Source organism: Dipteris shenzhenensis, chromosome 6, assembly GCF_047967505.1.
Source record: "Dipteris shenzhenensis isolate YYH24624 ecotype China chromosome 6, Dip_SZ_1.0, whole genome shotgun sequence".
Classification (NCBI taxonomy): Eukaryota; Viridiplantae; Streptophyta; class Polypodiopsida; order Gleicheniales; family Dipteridaceae; genus Dipteris; species Dipteris shenzhenensis.
In genome coordinates, this window is record NC_141601.1 from 6,516,518 (window position 1) to 6,540,355 (window position 23,838).

Sequence of the window (23,838 nt, forward strand, 5' to 3'; positions counted from 1 at the left end):
GTTTTGGTTGCCTTCAGCCTCATCGGTGGAAGGATTATCCACGAAATAAGGATCGTCGGATGGCTAAGATGGTAGTCTCAGAATGCGACGTGGAAATGGAGGGAAGTCCCAGAGCGGAACAGATGCAGATTCAGCTAGCGGGATCTTCTCAGAGGTCAGTACCTTGTTTGTTATGTGTGTCTGTTGCTAAGCTAGTAACGAGTGCACCTGATAACATCCTATCTACGCCCGCAGCAACGGGGTATACAGCCTTTAATGATACGGAGTTAATTAAAATGAAAGGGCAAGTGGCCAATCATGATGTCATTGTGTTGTTTGACTTGGCGTCAACGCACAATGTGATTAACTCCAAGCTCGTGAAGAGGCTGAAGTTAAAGACTAGCCCATCTGACTATGCGTATACAGTCAGGATGGCAGATGGAAGTTCAACTGAAGTATGGGACCAAAGGGTTACCCAGTTGGAGCTTCGTATTCAGGACTATGCTGAGAAGCTTGATTTTGAAATGACTAAGCTTGCTCATGCAGATATAGCCCTGGGTATGGCGTGGCATTTTAGGAGAATCCAGCCATTGATTGGGAAAAGCACGTATATCAATTCAAGATGAATGATGTGCTTTATGTATTACGAGGTGAGAAAGATGTACCTCAAGGACCGTTGGTTTCCATGATGGAAATCCAAAAAGCTCAAGAAGAGTTTTTATTCCTTTGTACAGCATCGGTAGAGCCAATTGATGATTCTTCGGCTAGCACTGATGTTCCTCAAAATGGAGAGATGGCCAAGCTGGCTGATCAAATAGCAGAGGAGTTCTCTGATTATTTTAGGGATGAGCTACCTTATGGGTTACCTCCAGAGCGGAATGTTCAGCATAAGATTAAACTAATCCCGGGGGCAGAACCTGTAAATAGACCTCCGTATAGGTTGAGTTTTACTGAAGAGGCAGAGGTACGAAGACAACTGGAAGAATACCTCAAGTTGGGGGAGATTCAACCAAGTTTCTTACCTTTTGCTTCGCCAGTGATATTAAAGAAGAAAAAGGATGATACGTTTTGCCTCTGTATAGATTACAGAGCATTGAATAGTATCATTGTTAAGTACAGGTATTCGATGGCTCGGATTGATGATTTGCTAGATGCATTACATGGAGCCGTGATTTTCAGTAAAATAGATCTTAAGTGTGGCTACCATCAGATCCGGTTCAGGAATGAGGATGTGCATGAAACCGCTTTTAGAAGCAGGTTTGATCATTATGAGTTTTTGGTAATGCCCTTTGGACTTACCAATGCTCTAGCTACATTCGTCATGCTTATGAACGATTTACTACGTCCGTATATCGGAAAGTTTGTAGTATATTTTATTGACGATATTCTAGTGTTCAGTTGAAGTATTACTGAGCATCGTGAACACTTAAGAACAGTGTTCAGTACTTTGAGGAAAGCCAGTCTTTATGTAAATAAAAAGAAAACTATACTGTGTATGGTAAGACTTGAATATTTAGGATTCGTAATTACTCCTGAGGGGGTAGAAATGGATCCAAAGAAAGTGGCTGCGATACTGACTTGGCCAATCCCTGAGAGTTTAGCCGCTTTGCGATCATTCTTGGGATTTGTCCAATTTTATCGAAGGCATATCAAAGGATATTCTGAAATTGTATCGCCATTGACTGATCTGACCTCAGATAAAGTACCTTTTATATGGGGACAGAATCAACAAGAAAGTTTTAACACCATAAAACAAGCTGTGGTCACAGGACCGGTGTTAAAAATAGTTGATCCCCAGAAACCGTTGTTCCTGGAAACCGATGCAAGTGGCATTGCGGTAGGAGCAGTTCTCCTCCAAGAGGGAAGGCCAGTAGCCTTTGAAAGCAAGAAGCTTTCTCCCTCTCAAAGGAATTGGCCAGCTCATGAATTAGAGTTGTATGCTGTTGTCCATGCTTTGAAAACATGGCGACATTATTTGTATGGATCAGAGTTTTATGTGGATGTTTATCATGATACTCTGAAACATTTTTGTAAACAACCTGTCTTGAGAGGCCGCCAAGCTAGGTGGGCAGAACTCATGCATGAGTTTAATTTGATGATTCGGTACCGAAGAGGAAAAGATAATAAGGTTGCTGATCGTTGTCATGCATTATGCATAACATGAGTTTCACGGTATTAGAGAGTACTCTAATGACCGAGATTAGAGAAACTCAAAAGGTGGACGAGTTTGTCCAGAGTCTATGGCCTAAGGCTCATGTGTTAAAACCCGGGAAAAACGAAAAGGATGACCTGGCATCCAGAAAAGGCCAAACTTATGCAAGATATACCATAAGGGATGGTATGCTGAAAAGAAATGGCAAGGTAGTAGTACCTAATCAGAATGATCTCAGGTAGAGAGTCATTCAACAGTGCCATGATAGCCCATGTGCGGGACACCCAGGAGTCGAGAAGACATATGATCTCATGAAGCGAGATTTCTTTTGGCCAAAGATGAAAAATCGTATTCATGAATATGTGACACGGTGTTTTTCGTGTCAGGTAAGCAAGGCCGAGCGGGTGAAGCCACCCGGACTTTTACAGCCCTTGGAGATACCACTAAGTAAGTGGGAGAGCATTTCCATGGACTTTATTATAGGGCTGTCTACGACACAAGGTGGATATGATTCTATCCTTGTAGTGGTTGATCGTCTAACCAAGATGGCTCACTTCATTCCGACTAGAGAGTCTGTTAGTACCCCGCAAGTGGCGAATTTGTTTATTAGGCATATATTTCGTCTGCATGGATTGCCTAGGGGACATCGTCCTCTCTAGTAAAGTATTTTGCCCATTGCAATTGATCAAAGGGCTCATCAATGCGAGGCATAGGATACTTATTTTTTATTGTGAATTTATTTGAGGCTTTATAATCTATGCATAAATGAAGGCACATGGTGGAAAGGGAGAGAGAGAGAGAGAGAGAGAGAGGGTAGGCTAGGGAGAGAGATAGTGATACTCAAAGAGAGACATAATGAAATGGAAATGAAATGACAAGAGCAATGAACCAAAATGAAAGTACTCACATGTATACCAAAGAGCTTGTAGGCTTGATACTTGATTGATGTGACAAGTGACAAGTACAGCTCTTATTTAGAGCACACACACACATATGAATACCAATGCATATGGGATAACTCCCAATGTGACACATGGCATCTATAGGACAAACTAGACTAAAACTCACACTAGAACTCACTAGAACACACTAAATTGACTCAACTTGACTTCATGTTCTAACACCCTCCCATGAAGATAAGGTGAGAGACTACTGGAATGGAACCAAGAACAGAACATGACAATGACGGTCATCGGACTGTGCAATGACGGTCTAGAACTAGACATGGCTCCCATGCTAAGAGGCTAGTGAGCATGGCTAAGAGGCTAGTGAGCATGGTATAGATTCAGAGGCTCAACGAGCATGGCTCAGAGGCCCATCATGCATGAATGTATGACCAACTCAAAGGTCTAGGAGACCAATGCACCAACATCCTGGAACTCACATGCAAGGCGTGATAAACAGACCTATGAAAGCCAATACATGGCTCCCATAGTACATCCCCTCCCTTGCTCCACGGATGAGGGACATGGAGCCACACACCATAGAAAACCCATACATCATTTTAGGAGGACTATCCAAGGCAGAGAACCTTTATTGACCCAACACACATCATTTTCATTTTTTAGAAACAACTCAGGGCAAAGTACGCAAATATTAACCATTATCTATCACTTCAGAGAGTGATAGATCATGCAATAGAACAGATAAAGCTCGTTGGTCGGGTTCAGTAGAAGTGACGTAAAGATTCTTGAGCTTGGCTTTGATCCCCGTGGCTGAAGCATTGAGGTCAAGATGATGAAGCAATTTGTTATCCAACCTCACATTATTGCTTTCTCTCGTGCTGGTGTGACTTCTCCACGAGGACGAGGCTCCATGGTATCAACCTAAGGTAGCAAATCTAGCAGGCTGAAAAGAATAACCAGCAAATGGAGGAGCTGGTCTAAGGCTTTGAAAATCGTGGGCACCAACGAATCAGGGGCACCAGCGAATCGGGACCAAAGTGAGGGCAGCTCAGCTCCGTAGCTCATGCACGATTGGAGTGGCAAGAAGGGATGGAACTTAGGGCTGGAACTGAAGGCAGAAGATGTGGAATTAGCAGCAGGTTTGGGTGCGCATCCCGAGGGCAAAAATAGGCTGGTATGAACGGGTTGTACGGGCAGATAACGCGGGCAGTTGGACAGTCAGTACAGGCAGGTACAGTCCAGTACGCGATGGCAGGAGCATCAGCAATCTCGAGTGTTGGTATGGGCTTGTACGGCTTGTTGTACGGCACGGGTATAGTACGGAACCATCCGTACAGCCTGTACGGACTATACGACTGGCTATACGGGCTAATGGGTAGCTGATGGCGAGGCTAATGGGGCGGCTGACAGTGAGACATAGGTTCGGGGGCTGAAGGGGTAGCTGATGGCAAGACATTCAGAGGCAATAAGCAGCAACAAATTGCGTGGCAATCGATGTAGTTCAGCTCCAATAGCTCCCGAAGGTGATGGTGAGGTTAAGGGAAGGGAGCTCTACCTTGGAGGAGAGCGTAGCTTCCATTTGCGAGCTTCTCTCATCCAAGGGGAAGGTAGGAAGGGAGGCTCTGATTATACATGAAGGCACATGGTGGAAAGGGAGACAGAGAGAGGGTAGGCTAGGGAGAGAGATAGTGATACTCAAACTTCAAAGAGAGACATAATGAAATGGAAATGAAATGACAAGAGCAATGAATCAAAATGAAAGTACTCACATGTAGACTAACAAAGAGCTTGTAGGCTTGATACTTTATTGATGTGACAAGTGATAAGTACATCTCTTATATAGAGCACACACACACATATGAATACCAATGCATATGGGATGACTCCCAATATGACACGTGGCATCCATAGGACACACTATCACACTAGAACTCACTAGAACACACTAAATTGACTCAACTTGACTTCATGTTCTAACAATAAAGGCATAGTGCCATCTTTTTTCTTTACAGTAAAATTGATGATGACCATGGTGAGTTATTAGATTGAATTTGGCACTTCCTACGGTTGTCTTTCGACCTCACGTTCTTTTGTTTGACTAAGTCTATACGGTGGTTTATAGATCTAGGAATTGTGTCTATTTTATGATGTACATCTTACTCGAGAGGTGAACCATCAAGCAAATCACTCGGAAAAACATCTTTAAATGCAACCATTAAATCGTTAAACAAAGATTCATAATTTTAATCACATCAAGAGAAAATTTATTCTTTTTAGACGTAGCAGAAATAAAATCACCAATAAAAGTAAGTTCACAGAGGTACACCTCCCATTGTTGTTGCTATAGAAGTCGTTCCGATTCCATCAAATAAAATAAGGGGAGAGTTGGTTACATCATGTTCTCCTTGAATCTAGAAGACTCTACCATATTTTTCAGACATAATGGAGTTATTTAAATAACTCCACTATAAGCTATGCCCAAGACTATACAACCATTCTCGACCAAGAACATCTATTCAATCGATATGTATAATTTGAAAATCTAAGGCATCATGATAACCTTGAATATCCACGTCTACACCATGAATCATGGTGTCCCAAACCTTTTTATCACTACCCTTTGCTAGAGAGACCACATATTTACGGGCACTTGGACTCTCTGGCAACTTTAATTTCTTAACTAATGAATACTTTAAGAAATTGTGCCTGGCACTATCATCGACCATTACTCTTACTCTTTGTCCCTTACTTTTCCATGCATCCTCATTAAATCATGAGGACCAAAAGTGGGCTACCACATTGCCGATGATAGACATCACATGTAGGTGCTGTCCTCATGATAATCCTCTACCTGAGTGTGCTTTTCAGCACCAGTAGGCGGCAATCCCTGCATTGTGTATACTTGTTTTTCTGGAGGTTTATTTGGGGGCTTAACTCCCGCCTGTTTGTTTCTAGGGCAATTTCAAGCAACATGATCTTTGCCTAATATTTGAAGCAAAGATTTTTCTGCTTGGCCCTTTCATAATCCTCTTTCTTTATGAGATTATATTATTGTGTTTGAGGTTTCTTAGGTCGTGCCTGAGAAGCCTCCTTCTTGAATTGCCCCTTCCTTTTTAGATTGGGAAATTTTTTGAACTTAGAAACAAACTAAGTTTGTTATGAAGTTTCAGCTTTGGATTTCCTCGTCGTATTATCGTATGTTTGGGCATATTTAATTGCTTCTTCAAAGGTCTTGGGAGAATTTCTTCTCACCTCAACCTTGTAGGTGTCTTTTAGACCTCTCATGAAACCCCTTATGTTTTGGAACTTGTTGATTCCTTTCAACTTAAGGACTGCCTCCTATAGTTCACTATATATTTAACTAAAGTGTTCTTACCCATGGTACAATTATCTTAAGCTTCCCAAGCTCTATCTAGCTTATTTTTAGGCAAAAACTCTTTTAAGAAAGCTTATTTGAATTCAGTCCAATACCTAGGGATCCTATCATTTTCCTTGAGGCTCATCCACCATTTATAAGCCTTATTTCCAAGGGAAAGACTCGCTTCCACGACTTGTTTTTCAAGAGGGGTACTCCTAAGTCAATGGAAGTCTTGCCATTTTTGCAAGAATATATTTATCGCGTCCTTGTTGTGTTCTTTCTCTTCCAAGTTGAAAATTAGTGGTTTCAAGTCCTTAAGAATGCTTGTTGCCATACTCGTGCGAGAATCAGCTTGCGCTCGGTCTTGAATATGTTGTGTTGCCTTTGAGCACGCTTCTCCATAAAATGGTTGAAATCTCGAATTGCCTTGTCGTAAACTGAGACAATAGGCTGTACAGGCTCCAAAATTTCTTGATGTATGGAGGGTGCAATAAACACTTATATGCTTCTACTTGCCTATAATCCTTGTAATAGATGGGCATCTCCTCCCTACTTGGAACACACCTCAAAACTTCCGTGGTAGCTACAGCAACTGGGGGACCCTCAACTGGCAAAATCGGCTCGGCATCTGTGATTTGCTCCGTTTGCACCTCCTTATCCGACACCTCTGCCAAAACTCGGATCTACAATGACGCATCAAAATTGCAGTTCATTTGTATTGGCTACTCGGTACATGTTACCTGACTCGAGTGCAACATCAGTAAAGTTTGGGCCGTGACTCCTTTTGGCCCCTTTGTCTGTGAGGTACCTCTCCTGGCTGAAGAATATTGGGCTGAGGTACCTGCCTGCTCGCTGCGTTTGTATCGCCTGCTCAGTACGTGCTACCTTACACGAGTGCAACATCGATAAGTTTGGGCCATGACCCCTTCTGGTCCCTTTGTCTGTGAGGTACCTCCCCCGGTTGAAGAATGTTTGGCTGAGGTACCTGCCTGCTCACTTGGAATAGACTGCTTGAGCCCACCAATTTGTCCATCAGCTCGATCATTGTCCGGTGGCTATCTGCGAGGCAGGTTGCTAGGATGTTCATTGGGCACCCGGAGGAGACGAATGAGCTGCTGGAGCTACTGAAACCCATCCAGCTTGGGTTGTAATTGCGTGTTCTCCTCCCTTAAATCCTGCCCTTCTTCGACCGCCTCCCATAGGCGCACATCCTCTTGCTCCAGTTTCTCGACTCGATATATAGGATAGACACACACTAGAATACCAAAGTGTATATGGGATATTTCCCAATATGACAAGTGGCACTCACACATAAGACTCTACTAGAACTCCTAGTAGAACACACTAAAACACACTCAACTTGACTTCATGTTCTAACAGTGTGGATCAAGTCCTTCAAAGGGCTACACTGTGTATGAAAATCCAAGAGTCGTTGCAAGATGGAAATGGTGATTGTCTGAATAGGGATAGGGATGTGATGAATATTACTGAGGTATTTAGATATGTGTCTTAAAATTACTCATGATCCCATTGAATTGAAGGTTTGGTCTATTGTTCAGCCTTATATACAAGGAATGACCAATGGTAGAGGCTTCTTGAGTGGTTACAAGACCTCACTGGATGCTTATTACACCCTTTTCCAAGGAGCTTATTGAGCCAGTCTAACCGTATTATCAGGAAAAAGCATCTATGCTTGGTGAGCCAGAGGAACAAGTCTACTGTAACCAGCGCTGATCCACTTGCTTAGAAACCGATTAATGATTATTGACCTTGCTGTTATCTTTTTCTGGTCATTGCAATATTCAGTTCAAGCCCTTTGACGAATCCTTACCCTTGACTGAGCTGTTTTTTGCAACATTTATTCTAAAGGGGCAGCCTATGCATGGTGACCTTGACTATGCTATTGGCACTATCTATATTTAATTTAAGCACATTTTAAGTAAATCAATCTTATATGTAAAGTCTGGAAAGCTCAATTATATTTAAAGTCTGATACTTAACTTGGCAACTTGATGACAATTAGATTGGTTGCAATATGGGGTGGAGGATATAACATGCACACAAGAAGCCTTAACTCCCTATGTTGGTAAGGCATGTGCTTTTGAAGGTTAATTCCATACAATTATGCTGTTGATGTTGTACTATGGCCACATGTTTCAAGACTGTTAATGGCAGAAAACAGATTGGTGTTGCATACAGAGAATTTTGGATAATCCTGATTTTGATTTTGATTTTATATCCTACCTGTCAAAATTCCACTTTGGATGGATGAATTTTCATCCATTTTTCATGGTCAGATTGGGTCTAAGCTTTGGAAAATACTTACAAAAAACTTCCACATTCTATAAAAAATCTTATCCCTATGAATTAGAAAGAAGAAAAAATGAGATTTGTGTTATTTCAAAGAAGTTTTTCACACGTGGTCTTTAGTTTACAATTTGAAACCATGCGATCAGTCTATTGTCAAGAAAACAGAAAACAGGACATGGTCATCACTTTCTGCTAAATTTGAATGCTCCAACATTATTCGGATCATCACTGTGACAAATCTTTCCTGTGCTGCTTATGGAAAAGGGTTTTATTTATTTGACAACAGGATTTTTACAAGCATTAGTTATCTGGTACAGCTGTAAAGGAAAAGAGTTGGAAGACAAAGACTTTGGTTTCCTTAATCTTGTAAGTATATGGACACTTTTTTCATTACCATCTATGCCATGAACAGAGGACCTGCACCAAAAATTTTCATTTGATCGCTATAGGTTGATTGAGTGCAGATGCGGACAACAAACGCTTTGTTGGAAAATTTTACAAAATCAATCCTCACTTGGAGAGAATTAAATTAGCCAACTCCTGAACAAGAAGACTTGGATAGATGTGACTGCCCTTCTACTCAGCTTGCTCCCTTCTTCACATTTTGAGCCCCCCCCCCCCCCCCCCCCCTTCCTGTCTTTACGCCTCTAACCTTACAGAAAGCCTGCTTTCTGCTTGCTTTTCTAGCCCACCGCTTCGTAGCCTCTCAGTTTCCTGCAGCTTCCCTTCCCCTGTGGCCGCCCTCCTGTCCCCGTCCCCCAAGCCTGACTCAAGCCTGTTCTCCTCTTGATCAATTGCCTTTGCTTGCCCCTTCTGCATGACTCAATCCCTTCCCCTCACTTTGCAATCAGTCCTTCCTTCTGCCCACTCATATATGGGTTTTGTGATGTGTGTGTGTGTGTGTGTGTGTGTGTGTGTGTATAAGAGAGAGAGAGAGAGAGAGAGAGAGAGTTTATGAACATTCTCGAAAGAATGAAGAAAAGCTAGATACAGTAAATCATTAGAGTGATGGAACGTATGCATGTGTTTGGTAGTAGCGGGAGTGTTTGTATTTTAGTAGCCCAATCCTTGCCCCCAGATGTGTTTGCTAAACGAGAGCTCATTGGAGGATGGGTAGTATAAATTGGCTTGAGGATGGGAAACTACAAGATTCGGATCTTGAATGTGTATGCCTCTGCTTGCTGGTAGCAACGACCTTTCTGGAGACGGCTTACAGAGTCTCCCAGATGTTCTCTTGTGGATTATTGGAGGATACTTCAACACTCTAGAGTTTGAGGAGTGCAAGCAGGGCCTCCTTCTTGGTGATGCATTCTTCTGAGTGCAGCAATCAGGAGCAATTCATCTTCATGGCCAGTGGCCTCTGCAATTTCTGGTGAGAGACAAAGTTTTCCAAACTCCCGGGTAGCCTCTGCTACTTCTTCGGCCAGGCCGCATGATGGACTGCTCAAGAGACTTATTAGATTTTATGTTTATGTGGGGGATTGGGCGATGCACAAAGGTGGAGCCATGGGCATTATAAAGGTATGATGATGTTAGATCATTCCCCTCAACGTGCTGCACCATCGTGGACTTCCTCAGAAGAGGGTGTAGATCCCTGCTGATGCATTGTTAAAAGAGGAGGAGGTGCAGCAGGCCATAGCAGCCCGATATGCCCTCTCAAGATGGTTGTGTGATTTGGGTAGCAGCAGATGCCATCCCGGCGGGGAGTTGTGCAGAGCTTCAATCACAGGTACTTTAAAGACAACATTCTCTTCAAGAGCAGGAGAGAGCATTAAGATGGGACTTGGCTTCTGTAGAGAGACTCAAGGAGCTGGGACTGGCCCCTTAGTGGCTTGCAGACATGCACGAGAGTGCATGGCTTGACCTCTAGGCCACTGAGATCCAAAATTCTCTTATCTACTCCAAGGCACCGTGGGTCCAATAGGGGAACATGATGACTAGGTAGTTTGAACAAACCACTTGCCCACGTTCAGTAGGGACCCAATCACAACGGTTGTGTGGTGAGAGAGGCTAGATCCGCTCGGATCCTTAGGAGATTCTTGAGATGACCATTACCTTCTATTGACAGTTGTTCGAGTCTGAGGAGTCATTCCCACAAGTTCTTGCAGCTCGGGAGTCAGCCTTGACACACACTTCTTCAGTGACCTCCTCGTGCATGAGTAGGTAGGTGGATGCCCCGTTCACAAATGAGGAGCTTTTGGAGGTCCTCAAGGCCCTTCTAGCATAAAAGTGCCCAAGCGAAGATGGGACTAACACCGTCCTTCAGTGCATTCATACTCTCTTGCATTTGGCCTTCTAGGAGGTCTTCTACTCCGGTTCGCTTCCTCATTCACTCATTTTTAATCCCACAGGGGAGAGACCGATCATACATTGGCCGTAGTGGTGCCTTCCGCCTTTCAAGAATACAATATTATGGAGAACATCTTCACTCTTTGGCAGGCATTGGATTGGGCCCAACGGGATGATTTATTGCAGTCCTTCTCTTGGATTTTGAGAAGGCTCAAGGGTGGCGTGGCCTTTTCTGGAGGGCACCATGTGGAGGATGGGCTCTCGGATAGATGAATTTAGAAGTTTGTGCCCTTTATACGGGGACTGCCAGCCATATGCTTATTAGGTATCATTCTGGGGAGGCTTTTTCTTTTTCCCGCTTTGTGTGTTATGGCTGCCCTGTTGGTCCATTCCCATTCCTTTTCATGGTAGAAGATTTGGGCTATTTAGTACACTCTCAAGTAGCGGCTCTGGGCTATTTTTGTGGTCTCTTAGAGACTTTGACAGCCCTTTTTGTGGAGGGCAAGGTAGTGTGTCTAGAGGGAGTCCATGGAGCCCTTGAGATATACTGTTTGGCATTTGACAATTGGACCAAATCTGTCGGTTACTTATAGTAATTAAGGAGATTCAAGAAATCTTGGACTAGGGAGCTGCTCTGGGTTTCTTCACAGTATAGCCAAATCACATGGTTAGTCACCCCACTTGCCACTTTACATTGACATCAAGGTCGCTACGATTGAAGGAGATATACAACTCAAATGGCGAGGAATTCTATAGTTGGAGGTTGTTTCTAAACCAGGGAGAATATCTCCTTCTCAGAGGCTCAACGCCAAGATCAGGAGTTACAAGTCGCTGTATTGGACCTTGATGATCAATATATCTAGATACACACTAAAGGCGCTGTCACGGGGACGTGAATTTATGAACCGTGACTAACTTTGGCGTAGGGGACTAGCCCAGTGGAAGCAACAATTCCCAGAAGTCCCTAGGTGCACACACTAGGCCTACATGCTAGGGGTAAGGCAAGGTTTAGAGGGGTCATAAAGTTAGGCCCAAGGAAACCAATGTTTCATTGATTAGAAGGGTTATAACTTTATTGTGGGGGCAAACCAATGTTCCATTGGTTTTGTGGGGTTAGAGCATTAATGAGGGGGCCACATGGCAGTCCCTCATGTACTACCCCCTTTCCTCTCCTCCCACGCTTGGTTTTTGAGGAAGGTACGGGATTCTTTGACGCTTCTTCTTGCTTGCATTACTCACTTATCCCGAGGTCCTCTCTCTCTCTCTCTAAGGCTCATTCTCCAAGGCTTCCGTATAGTTGTAAGGAAGCATTAATTACTATTGTACGGGCTGTTGCATAGAACCCAAGGCGGATTGTACGGAATCCTTTTTGCTGGCTGTACAAAAGAGGCACGCATCCCTAGGGTACTTGTACGGACGATTGCACACCTCCCGAGGTAGATTGGCATCGATTTTGAGACTGATGTACAGCTACTTTTTGCACATTGTTCGAGGGGCACGCTTCCCTAGGCGGAACTTGCAGGCTGCATTGATCTCTTCCTCCTCCTCCTGCCCATGCTCCTCCTGCTCTCTTTCTCTCTCTGATTCCAGCCTGTTTTCTTTCTTCCTTCCCCTCTCCAAGCTGCCATTTCCTCTTGCTACCTCTTGCTTGCTGGGTCTACTGCCCGTGAAGTTGTTCTGGACTGGTTTGGAGTTCCTTGGAGCTGATCTGGAGATGGGATAGAACGTTGTTTGAAGCTGGTTTGAGTTCTCTTGTCAACTATCCCTTTCATGTCGATTGCATTTGGTCATTTTGGAAGCTTGTTGTTGCCCCATTTGTTGTTGGAAGCCCCTCTTGGCCATTCAGCAGTGAATAGGTACCCAGTCACAGAGGGTGTAACCAGATTGGAATCAAAGGGCAATGTGTGGATTTTCTTCCTGTATTGTGGTTACTTCTTGAGTTTGAGATCTGTGCTGATGCTTGGTCACCTTGAGAGGCTGGTCAGTGGGTTGTGGGTTTGTCAGACCTTTTGAGCAAGTTGGATGCTTTGTGGCTGTCTCCGTGCTCGGAGTATCCTATCTCGGTGTTTGAGCACCTCATGAATGAAACCGGCCAAGCATCATTGGTCTGGGTAGGAGAGGAAACGGGCCAAATCCCATAACTATCTTTGAAGAGGTAGTAGAAACGCCCACGGATCTCATAGTAAATAGGGCATCTGAATATGAAATGCTCCTCTGTCTCAACCTCCTACATGTCACACAGTGTGCATATGCGCCTCTCCTTGGGTAACCGCTTTGCTCTGCCGCTCTCGATACGAAGTCTGTGAGAAGAGATTCTCTTGCCTAAGGGAGATCCTAAGCGAGTGGGGTAGGTGGATTTGCGTGTATCTTGGTGGATCAATGAAACCCTCCGCTGTGATATGTAAGAAGTGTTCTCTGTAGAAGCCCAGCTTTACTAGAAGATCACTCGGGCCCAACCAAGTCCGGAATGTGTGTAGCTGTAGTAGATCCTCACGGATAACCTAGATGACCTCGTGTGATAGGCGGGGAGAGAAAGGAGCATCCATACTGTACTGGAAAGGAGGTAGTCTGTCCAAGCCCTAGTCCTGCAAACCATCTCTCTGTGCGTGCATATCAACACCTCTGGTCTCCCCCTGCTGCAAGTGCCATAGAAGAGGACAGTGCTAGCCATGGTATCTTGCTACGCCCGGATGTGTAATCCCCATACTCCCTGACTCGGTACAGATACGTAATGACTTGAAATGTAGCATCTAGCTATAATGGGGGTGACCCAAACTCCGCCCGGATGATTTGGTGAGGGACGGATGGCTTACCACAGATCATCCATGATAACATGAGAACCTGTAGCCACTCCACCCTGGCCCACTCTGTATCCGACAAGTCTGGCCCCCAGCATGGAGTGGCATACATCCCTGCTGGGCGGACCAAGAGTCAAAAGGCAACCCTTTGGTCCGTGGATCCTGAAAGTGAGAGCGGAAGCACTGCCTCTCTAGTCTAGCCAATGAAGCATATCCTCTGCTCAAGCGTGCATGCATCGCGGGTCTCATAGTGAAGATGGGTCTAGAAAAGACGACCCCAAGATAGGTGTATGATGAAACTACCTCAACAAGGAACCCCATCAAATGTAAAATGCTCATCGCGCGACTCGAGATGTATTGAAGATCATAACCTTGGTTTTACCCAAGTTGACCTTCAAATCATGACACTCAAGCAGAAGCGTGGGGATGGTCCAGACTCCAAAAAATTGAGAAATTCCTTTTGAAATTTTAATCAGCATTTCATCCTATTCGATTTAAAAAAAAAAGGGCCCTGTTGCAAATTCTTCTCTAAGAAGAAATGATCTAATACGAGCTCAAAATGGCCTCTCATTTCCTTGTTATAGTTGTCTGATCTAAGGTTCAAAGCATTGTATAACCATTGCTAGCAAACCTTTGTGCCTGCATTGAGGTAACAATGGATAATGCTGTTGCAGATATATTACTTATTGCATCAATTGTGCGGCCTCTTCAACGCTTTTGCTAGTAGAGGAGGTTGAAGCAACCCCTTTTTCAAAGGGCATGAACAAAGAATTTTGAATAAGTTATCAACTCCTCTAAAACTAAGAGAGAAAATATAGCAAGAAAGATCTGTACCATCCAAAGCAGACATATTGGAAGCCCATATACCTCCAAGAGGAGGCACCAATGTACTTTCTCAACATACAACTTCTTTAACTTTTTTGAATTTGTGAAAAGAACTAAGAAGTTGCATAGTCGCAATGTGTGCCTATCATCTTTTGATGTTTTTAAATGCCATGATACAACCGTTTATAAAATAATGTTCAATCATTGTTAAAATAAACCAAAACCATCAAGGTTTTCAATATAGTCGGTCCAAGGACTCATCCCTACATTTTTTTGCTCATGCTTGGAACTAGGGCTTGTGGCCTAAGTATAAAGAGTTCTAATACATGAAATGTTCAATCATTGCTAAGACAATCGAACAAAATCATCAAGGAGCTTAAATGGGCACAAGATTTGTGTCTCTCAAGCTAGTTGGTCAGACCAAATTCAAGATACCAAGTAATACTAGATTGATTTTTGGACGAAAGCAAGGTCTAAGAAGACCAGCCAAGCACCACCCCTCTCTTGCTCCCTTAACTATGTCTTTAGAATCTCCACAAGCTTACTAATAGCTCAGCAAATGTCAAAAGACATAGTGAGCAATCATAATATCGAAAGAAGATTGGCATGCAAGGCCTAGGCTTGTCCTCACCAAAAGAAAGATTACAATGCAGCTTGAGATGGCTTAGTGCATATATTGGTCTTATTTCAATAGTATTTAATTAAATAAACATTCAAATTAGGACACAATGTAATTTCTTACATGAACCCCCCCCCCCCCATCCTATTGCATAGTTAAATCTTGTAATGTTCAAAATATATTACTTTATTTGGGGGGAAGAATGAGAATGGTATTTTGGGTTAGAAGTTTTCATTGAGGGGACATTTGATCAATAATCACACTCATGCATTGAAATTTCAGGCTCAATTTCTTCAAATATTTGAGGATGCAATGGGAAAAGCATGTAATGGTGAGTTTATATGCGAGGAATCTCAGAGTTGTTAGATGATATTTGGTACATTCGAGAAATTGAGTTTCCACTCACATTTAAAAATGTGAAGATGCACCTTATTGGATGTAAATGAAAGAAGTGGGATACATAGACTTGCAATCACCAAGGCTTTCTAAAATTTCAGCCTTCATTTCTTTGACTACTTTGAAGCGATACATGAAAAGAAACAAGATTACGAATAACATATATGAAGAAGACATCAAAGAAACCCTCCTCCTCAAAGGTGCAGCGTCACCATTTGGGACTTCTCCTAAGAAAATAAAGAGTAATCTTTATTAGAATTGACTTCGGTCAAAGAATGGTGAAGTTGGTTAACCAAGAATAAGTTTTATTGTTTTTACTTTTGCTTTGCATTGGTAAAAAGAGAATTGTGGGGATGCCCACAAGGGACTAGAAATAGTCCAGGAACTACAATGCATGCATGAGTCTAACCTTTAACGGGTTAAAGTGTTGGTTTTTGTTTGTGGCAATGTGTAGGACCAAGAGGAGTGCAAAAAGGCCCTAGAATTAAGGGAAAAGTGCAAAACCAGCTCCTACAAGGCAAAAAGTACCAAGATGTGGGCGCCTACTTTATCGAGAACCCCACGGGGCCAAATCAGCAAGAATTCCAGCGCGATGCCCCCTAAAGCTGATTTTAGGGAAAGCTCAGCTTTCTAAGAAAAGTATGCCTAATTTAGGTTTAGGAAAAAGCTAAAAGCTAGCCCTAGCTTATTAGAAAGCTCTTGCTTTCGGGTTGGAGGCTAAGTCTATAAAAGAAGAGCCTCAGAGCTCTAGAACACATAGATTGTGCTCAGTCTATGCTGTTGTGAGAGCCAATTGTACAAAGCCTTATTCTATTTCAATAAAGATCTTTGGGGGGGTCCAACCCTTATTTTTGGGTCCTAGTGCTGTGTTTTGCTCCTTACCCTTCTCTCTCAGCACTCTATATTGTTGGCGATTCGATTTTCCACGGCTTCAGCACGTTTCTCGAGGAGTGTACGGAATTTCCAGCGCCAGGCATCTTGCCTTGGGTACCGCGATTTGCTCTAGAGGAGTCCCGCGTTGATTACGAGCTGTTCCATAGTGCCAAAGTGAATTGCGATTTTATCTCGTTTGGGTTGTAGTGGTATCAGAGCGTAGTTTTGCTACTTTCCTTGGTGGCAACGATCTAAAGACTCGGCAAGGAAAGTTGAAATCCATGTGTAAGAGCAAGTCGACTTCCTGTGGAGCTACTGCTCCTCCCTCGCTCGCGGCCCTCCCTCCTCCTCCCCTCCCTCTCTCCTCCTCGTAGCTCCCTCCATCCCCTCCCTCCCCGCTCCCTTCTCCCTCCCTCCCTAGCTGCCCTCCCCCGCCCTTCCCCACTGCCCCCTCCCCCGCCCTTCCTTGCCCCTACTCACCCTCTTCCCCACCCCCCCACCCGCCTTCCTCCCACCCCCCATCCTGCCCCCTACCCGGGCCTCTACCCTCGCCCCTACCCCCCCTACCCACCCCCATCTCTCCCCTTCCCTGCCTCCCCCTCCCGTACCCTACCCCCGCCCCCCATCCTGCCTCTTACCCGCCCCCACCCAACCTCCTTCCCGCACCCCTTCCTGCCTCTCCCCCCCCCCCTTCCCTTCCCTGTCCTCCTCCCGCCTCCTCTTGCCCCGTATTCGCTGTCGCCCACCTTCCTCGTGCACAAGTAGAGCGAACGGAGTTTCATCGTGTTCGAGTCGGCCTTCGCATTTAGATTGACGATGGCTCAACCCTCAGTCAATCCTCGCCTACTTCCATCGGCCACGAAAACTGTCACGTTTTCGAAAGAAGAGTTGCAGCAGCTCAAGAAAGACACCGAGCAGGATAGTTCCACTTCACTCTTTGCTCGCATCCACGGGTCCCACCCCTCCAGGTTACAGGCCAGGGACTGGATGCTCGCTGCATTACCTGGAAACCTCGCAAAGCACCTCACGGATGTTCGTTTGCTTGGTTGAGGCTTTTTCCAGGTTGTTTTTGACTCCCCAGATGCAATAGGTACAGTGCTTCAGGCTAGTCCTTTAGCATTGAGCTCCAGGAGGATCTTTTTGACACCTTTCTCATTGGAGTTTGACCCTGTGGAGGAGGACAGTCGGATGACTTCACTTTTCATCAGACTCCCCGGCCTTCCTCAGGTATACCATTGACTCCTACACTCCATTGGAGCCGCTTTCGGGTTGGTCATTGAGATTTCCCCTCTCTCTGGGATGCCTTCTTCGACAGCAGAGGCAGTTAGGTCGGATGGGGTACCATGGGTTAGAGTCATTGTCTCCGACCCTAATGCTTCAGCGTCCGGATGGCTCTTTCTTCAGACAGAGAGTCGAGATTGCAGGGAGACAGGATCAGTGCAGCATTTGCAGGACCCTTGGGCACTTCGCTAGAGATTGCCCAAGGAAGAAGAAAAGGCCTAAAGGGTCCATGGGTGCAGCGCCCCATATACCTACCTCACAACCCGCAGCACATCCTACTTTTCGCACTGCTAGACCTTCCACTTCACGCCTAGGACCTTCGGCCTCTCGTCTTGGTCCTTCTTCAGTGCGTCCAGGACCTTCAACACGTCTTGCTCCAGTCGTCCCTTGCTGGGTGCCAATCAGAGTTGGTGAGCCAGTTACCCTTCATGAGACTGCTGTTGGCGCCACGGACACCCAGCTACAGGCAGGAGATATTCTTGTCCTTGTTTCTTATGCTGATGAGGTTGCTCCTATCCCCCCAGTTGTTAGTGGGAAGGAGATTGATGAGGTTGCTCCTATCCCCCAAGTTGTTAGCGGGAAGGAGATGGATGAGATTGATTAGATCATTGTCGAATCATGTGCCATACTTGCTGAAAATGCTAGAGTTTGTGCTTGGTTTCGCTAGTAGCCCTCTTCCTCCTCGGCTTTCCGTTCCACATCTATTGACAGAGGCAAGGGGGTTATCGCTCCCACTTCGCCATCTGCAGAGGTCTTACGTACTCTTGCGCCAGATGCATCACACAAGAATTCCTTTGCAGTTTTGGCTGACATGGCAGAGTTTGAGATAGAGGAGGAATTTGTACTCTACTTTTGGGGATCAGGTCGTTGAGATTACTGTGGACAGAGCTTCCCGTGCTGCAAGTGTGGGAGTGCTTTCTCCATTTGATGTTCCTCCACTTGAGAGGAGGATTTTTTCCCAGGAGAGGGTTGTCTCCACTACTAGGTCGGGTAGGGTTTTTCATCCGGTTGTCTTCTCTAGCCGATGAGTTGGAACGTTCAGGGCCTCAGAGGTGTATCTCACCGTCGCTGAAGGCAACTGATTCGTGACCAGTTTCATCGAGGTGTTACTGGGGGACCCACTGATATTCTTGTGATCCAAGAACACAAATTGGATGCTAGGGATTGTGCCAAGTCGGGTAAGCTTCTTTTAGGACATACTTTTTGGTCACTCGCCTTGGGCACAAGGGAGGGCACTTGCATTTCTGTCTCTTCTTCGATGCTTCCCTTGGTGATTGGACACGGGATCATAGTCCCCTCTAGAGCTCAATGGATCATCCTTTTGATTGGTGGGTGTAAGGTCGGCCTCTTGAACCTCTACGCCCCCAATTCTAGAGGGCACCGTGTCCTTCTTTGGAAGGAGCTGCTTTCTTGATCTTGCATTGCACAGTCTTGGATCATTGGGGGTGATTTCAACATGGTTGAAATGCCCTTGGAAAAAAAAGGAGGTAGGGAAGGCGGTATTCATTCCCTAGAGAGAGCAGCTTGGGATGCCTTCCTCTATCAGTTTAGTGGCAGAGATGCCTGGCATGATGATGCTTTCCACACTCAACCACAGTCACTCTTGTTTTCTTGGTCGAACAGGAGGTTGCAAATGCCTATCCATGCACGGATTGATAGATTTTATGTGGATGATTGGGCCCTTGATAGAGGTGGTATTGTATGCATTACACCTAGGGTGTCCACTTCAGATCATTTTCCTGTGGTTTTGTTTGTTTTAGACCCTCATGTGAGGACCCATTCTACCACTATCAGGATTCTAGATGCCTTTTATGCAGAGGAGGGCCTTACAGAGGCAGTGTTGTAGACTTGGGTATGTCACATGCATGATGGGCAGCTTTCACTGTCCGATGTAGCTGCAATACTCTCAGAGCGACTTTTATCATTTAGTTGCTCGTACCAGGAGAGGTGAGATCCTCAGGCGAGAGATAGGTATCCGTCAGCAGTTGTCTACTCTTCAAAGGGAGGAGCAGTGGCCTACAGATGCTTGGATTCAGGAGTGCCTTGCTGCAGCAAGGGCTCAGCAGCAATCATTGCTAGATCACAGAGCAGAGTATGCCTTTCACGCTAGAGAGTCATTTTAGACTCACAAGGAGGTAGGGTCAACAAGCAATTCTTCTCTACTCTTGGCCCTAAGCATATCAAGTAGAGCATATCATAGCTTGTTGACTCAGACGGAATTTTACAGACACATCTAGATGCTGTCTTGCAAGTAGTTATAGAGTTCTATGCCTCCCTTCTTACAGCAGATCCTGACAGTCAGGCCACAGATGATGCTAGAGTTGTTATTTGGCAGCACTTACCTATGTTGGTGATAGGGGATATGATAGTCTCACTGGATGCACCCTTCACCAACATAGAGTTCAGGACTGCTTTATCCCCTCTTCATAAGGGCAAGTGTCCTGGATCAGATGGACTTTCCCCCTCTTTCTTTATATTACTTTTTGGAATCAGATTGGGGATCACATTACCTCAGCCCTGCGGGGCGTTTGGGACTCGGGTGAGATGCCAGACTCTCTTACGGAGGGTCTCATTCATCTTATTCTTTTTTTTTTGGGCAAAAAAGAGACTTATATTAAGTAAGAAAGAAACTTGCTAGAGCAAGCTCTGAGCGGAAATACAACATCATGAAATCATGAGGATAAATAAAACCCCCTCAAAGTGAGGTGGAAAACAACCAAGGCTGAGGCTGAAAGTGCCACCTCAACCCTGTAGGAGTCTCAGAGAAGAAAGGAGAATCCTTCCATTTCCTGAAGAAAGAAGCCCTCCTAGCTGAGGCTGCACGGGAGCCTCCCTGTATACTCATCATACGGCCATCAAAGTATGTACGGTGTCTGTCTAGATACTAGCCAAAGTGTGCGAGGGATGAACCTGAGTACCCTCCATAGCCTCTGTGCATCTGGCTCTCCAGATATGCCAGGATGCTATGCTCGCTAAAATCTCCCAAGAAGTATCCATAGAGGCATGTACATGTGTAAAAGAAAGATGTAGTACCACATCCAACGAACAGGACTCAATCTGATGATGTCGAACCAAAATGGCCCGAGAGGAGTCAAGTCTCTCATAGAATACTTGAGGCCCTGTAAGAGAAAGCCAAGCCACTAAGCCCCATGTCATAAAGAATGGGGAGTGGGCAAAGTGACTGAAACTCCTGGCTACCCCCATCCAAATCATCCTCGCTTGTCTGCAATCCCATAAACAATGCTGAATAGTCTCCGAAGCAGAGAGGCAACGAGGGCAAGTAGGGTCGGCTCCGAACTTGGATCTCCAAAGGTTCACTGCAATCCCACCATGGATAGAAAGCCAAAAGAAGAGAGTGATCTTTCTATTCCTGTGGGATTCCCAGAGTCTCCTCCAGAAGCACCTCTGCAGATCCGCAGTGATATCAAATGTCTCCCAATGAGGAACTCTGGAAGGTCTCCAACCTCTACAACTGAGCTGAAATCTCCTGGCATTACTGACCGTGTAATGAAAGAAGGAGATGCTCTTCTCTCGATGCCCTGCGTCAATCCACTCCCACTCTCCAGGGTCCCACTGCAAATACCTAATGGAAAATCCCCCGTAGAGCCAAAGCCTCCAAGACCCGGTGGAGAGTAGCCGGGGGTCTGGGTCGAGGAACCACTCTGAATCTGATCCCTGCACCAAAAGACCTACAACCTTGATAGGCTGAAAAGTAGACTCAAGCAAGATGTCCTCTGTGAATCTGAGCAATCTGCCACCATCTGGCACAGTAAAAACTAAAGCATCCTCCTGTGCATCTTGAAAGGCCAAAACCTGAAGCGGAACACCGCCTCTCGTAAAAGTACTTGCCCAAATGGAGCAAGTGAGTGGCATATCATCTGTGTCTACCCACTCCTCTGGAAGGGCAGCCTCAATCTGCAAGATCCTCCCTGCACTCCCTTTGAGATGTCCTGTCAACTGAGACTTGGTCTCCTTTGGAAGCCTGCGGAAAGCCTTCTAAGACCCCAAAGATGATGCAGGTCCCCTCTCCCACCTAGACCACTGCATGTAGAGTGAGGCACCAAGTGGTCTGCCATGATCATCTAATGTACTGTCATTCCACATGATGGGTTGCCTATCAATCTCTTCACGAGAGGAAGGAGGAATCCTCCGAAGAGTGCTCCTGAAACTGGCCCATGCTTTCAGAATGGCAACCATGAGAGGGGACGAAGGTGATCTGAGGTGTGCAGTGGTGAAGATCCACCTAATACTGCTCATCTAGTCTCCTCCTGAAGAAAGTGTGCACCTCTGTATGTTGCTAATAAGAAAGGCCTTCCACGGTTCCTGCCCTGGCATAAGTCCCCGCACCACCATCTTGCAAAGTAAAGCTCTGCACTGTAAATCTGGATCAATAATATTGAGACCCCCTTCCTGTGTAGGGAGGATGAGGGTCTCCCAAGCCACCTTGGCTAAGGTATCTGCTGTGCCATCAAGCCCACTCCAAAGAAAATTTCTGATCGGTCTCCTGAGCTAAGTGATGCAGTCCCTAGAATAGCACCAGCAAGAACAAACAAACCAGGCCGTGGCCAAGAGGACCTAGTTGACCACCACAACTCTAGAGGCAAGATCCAGCTTGGCTAAGCTCCAAAAAAGGAGCTTCCTCCTGATGCTCTCCAACATGGGAGTAAACTGGTGCGTGGAAGAAATATCCAAGCCGACCTGGCAGCCCAAATACCTGACAGGCACACCCCTCTGAACCCAAGGGAATCCTATGTCAAGCCCCCAAACTGGAGTGACCTCATCACTGATCCAAAAGCCATTGGATTTATGCCAATTTATCTGCACCCCCGTCGCCAAGCAAAATAAATCCAATGCTGTCCTGAAAGAAGTGAGTGTTTGTGGAGTGGCATCCAAGTAAACTGCTGTGTCATCTTCCAACTCACTGTCAAGTAACTCCTCTTCCCTTCTAATGGGAAGTTTCAGCCCAAAGATGTTAGTTTGAGATCTAACATAGATACTCATAGCTTCGGCCACAAACAAAAAAAGGAAAGGAGCAAGGGGGCATCCCTGACAGACTGATCTGGAAATCTGAAATCTCTCACCCCTTACCCCATCAATAAGTACCTGGCTGTGGGCTGATCTGTACAAGGAGGAAACACCTCTGATCCAAGCATCAGTAAAGCCAAAACGTAGAAGGGTGCCCTCCAAAAAACCCCAATCTACTCTATCATAAGCTTTCCCAAAATCCAAAAGTAGAATGGCTAGATTCTGGCCGCTCTGCATGGCCCACTCTGAGGCTTCCCAGAAAGAGAAAATGTTATAAAAAATGCTTCTTCCATGCACAAATCCCGTCTGAGTGTCATGAATAAGATCTGAGAGAAGGGGCTGCAATCGGAGGCTGATTGCCTTGGCCAGAATTTTGTAACAAGTCCCTAGAAGTGTGATAGGCCTCCATTGGGACACTAGATTTCTGCAACCTCCTTTCGGGATAAGGTGGATGAGACCTTCTATAAGCGACCCGGGCATCTCACCAGAGTCCCAAATGAGAGTGCTCTCAACGGAAGCAAGAATGGAAGAAGGAGAGAGAGAGACAGAGAGCTACACAAGTTTTGATGCGTGCAGAACCACCCTAATCTTCTTTTTCATTCATTTATATGTGTGTTTGAGTATTGTACATAACCGGGGTTAAGGCACAGTGACCTTTAACCCCCACAACCTCCCACTTAAAGGACAATGTGCCTTTAAGGGAGAACAACCAGTGAGCATACTATCCAATGCCCATCAATACACGACAATACTCAAACCGCTGACTAGGTAGACTCTTCGTCAGCATATCTGTAGGGTTATCATCTGTATGAACCTTGACAAGCTCTATGCGCTTGTCCTCAAGTACCTCCCTGATGAAATGGTACCTGACCTCAATGTGTTTGGTCTTTGCATGAAAGACCGGATTCCGTGCTAGCTGAATAGCACTCATGGAATCACTATGCAATGTCGGTACACCTGTATGAATCCCCAAATCTCCCACTAGCCGATCAAGCCATATAGCCTCCTTGCAACCCTCTGTGGCTGCA

The 23,838-nt window shown here is 45.3% G+C and overlaps 1 protein-coding gene across 1 annotated transcript in view; it reads left to right on the forward strand.

The window, feature by feature from the left end:
- Positions 1 to 23,838, forward strand: part of LOC147900701 (uncharacterized) — a 112,951-nt gene that overhangs the window by 42,625 nt on the left and 46,488 nt on the right. The window contains exons 6-8 of the mRNA XM_087376335.1: positions 8,418 to 8,480; positions 8,991 to 9,070; positions 15,518 to 15,566. Of these exons, the coding sequence (XP_087232461.1) occupies positions 8,418 to 8,480; positions 8,991 to 9,070; positions 15,518 to 15,566 (192 nt within the window). The remainder of the gene's footprint in view (positions 1 to 8,417; positions 8,481 to 8,990; positions 9,071 to 15,517; positions 15,567 to 23,838) is intronic.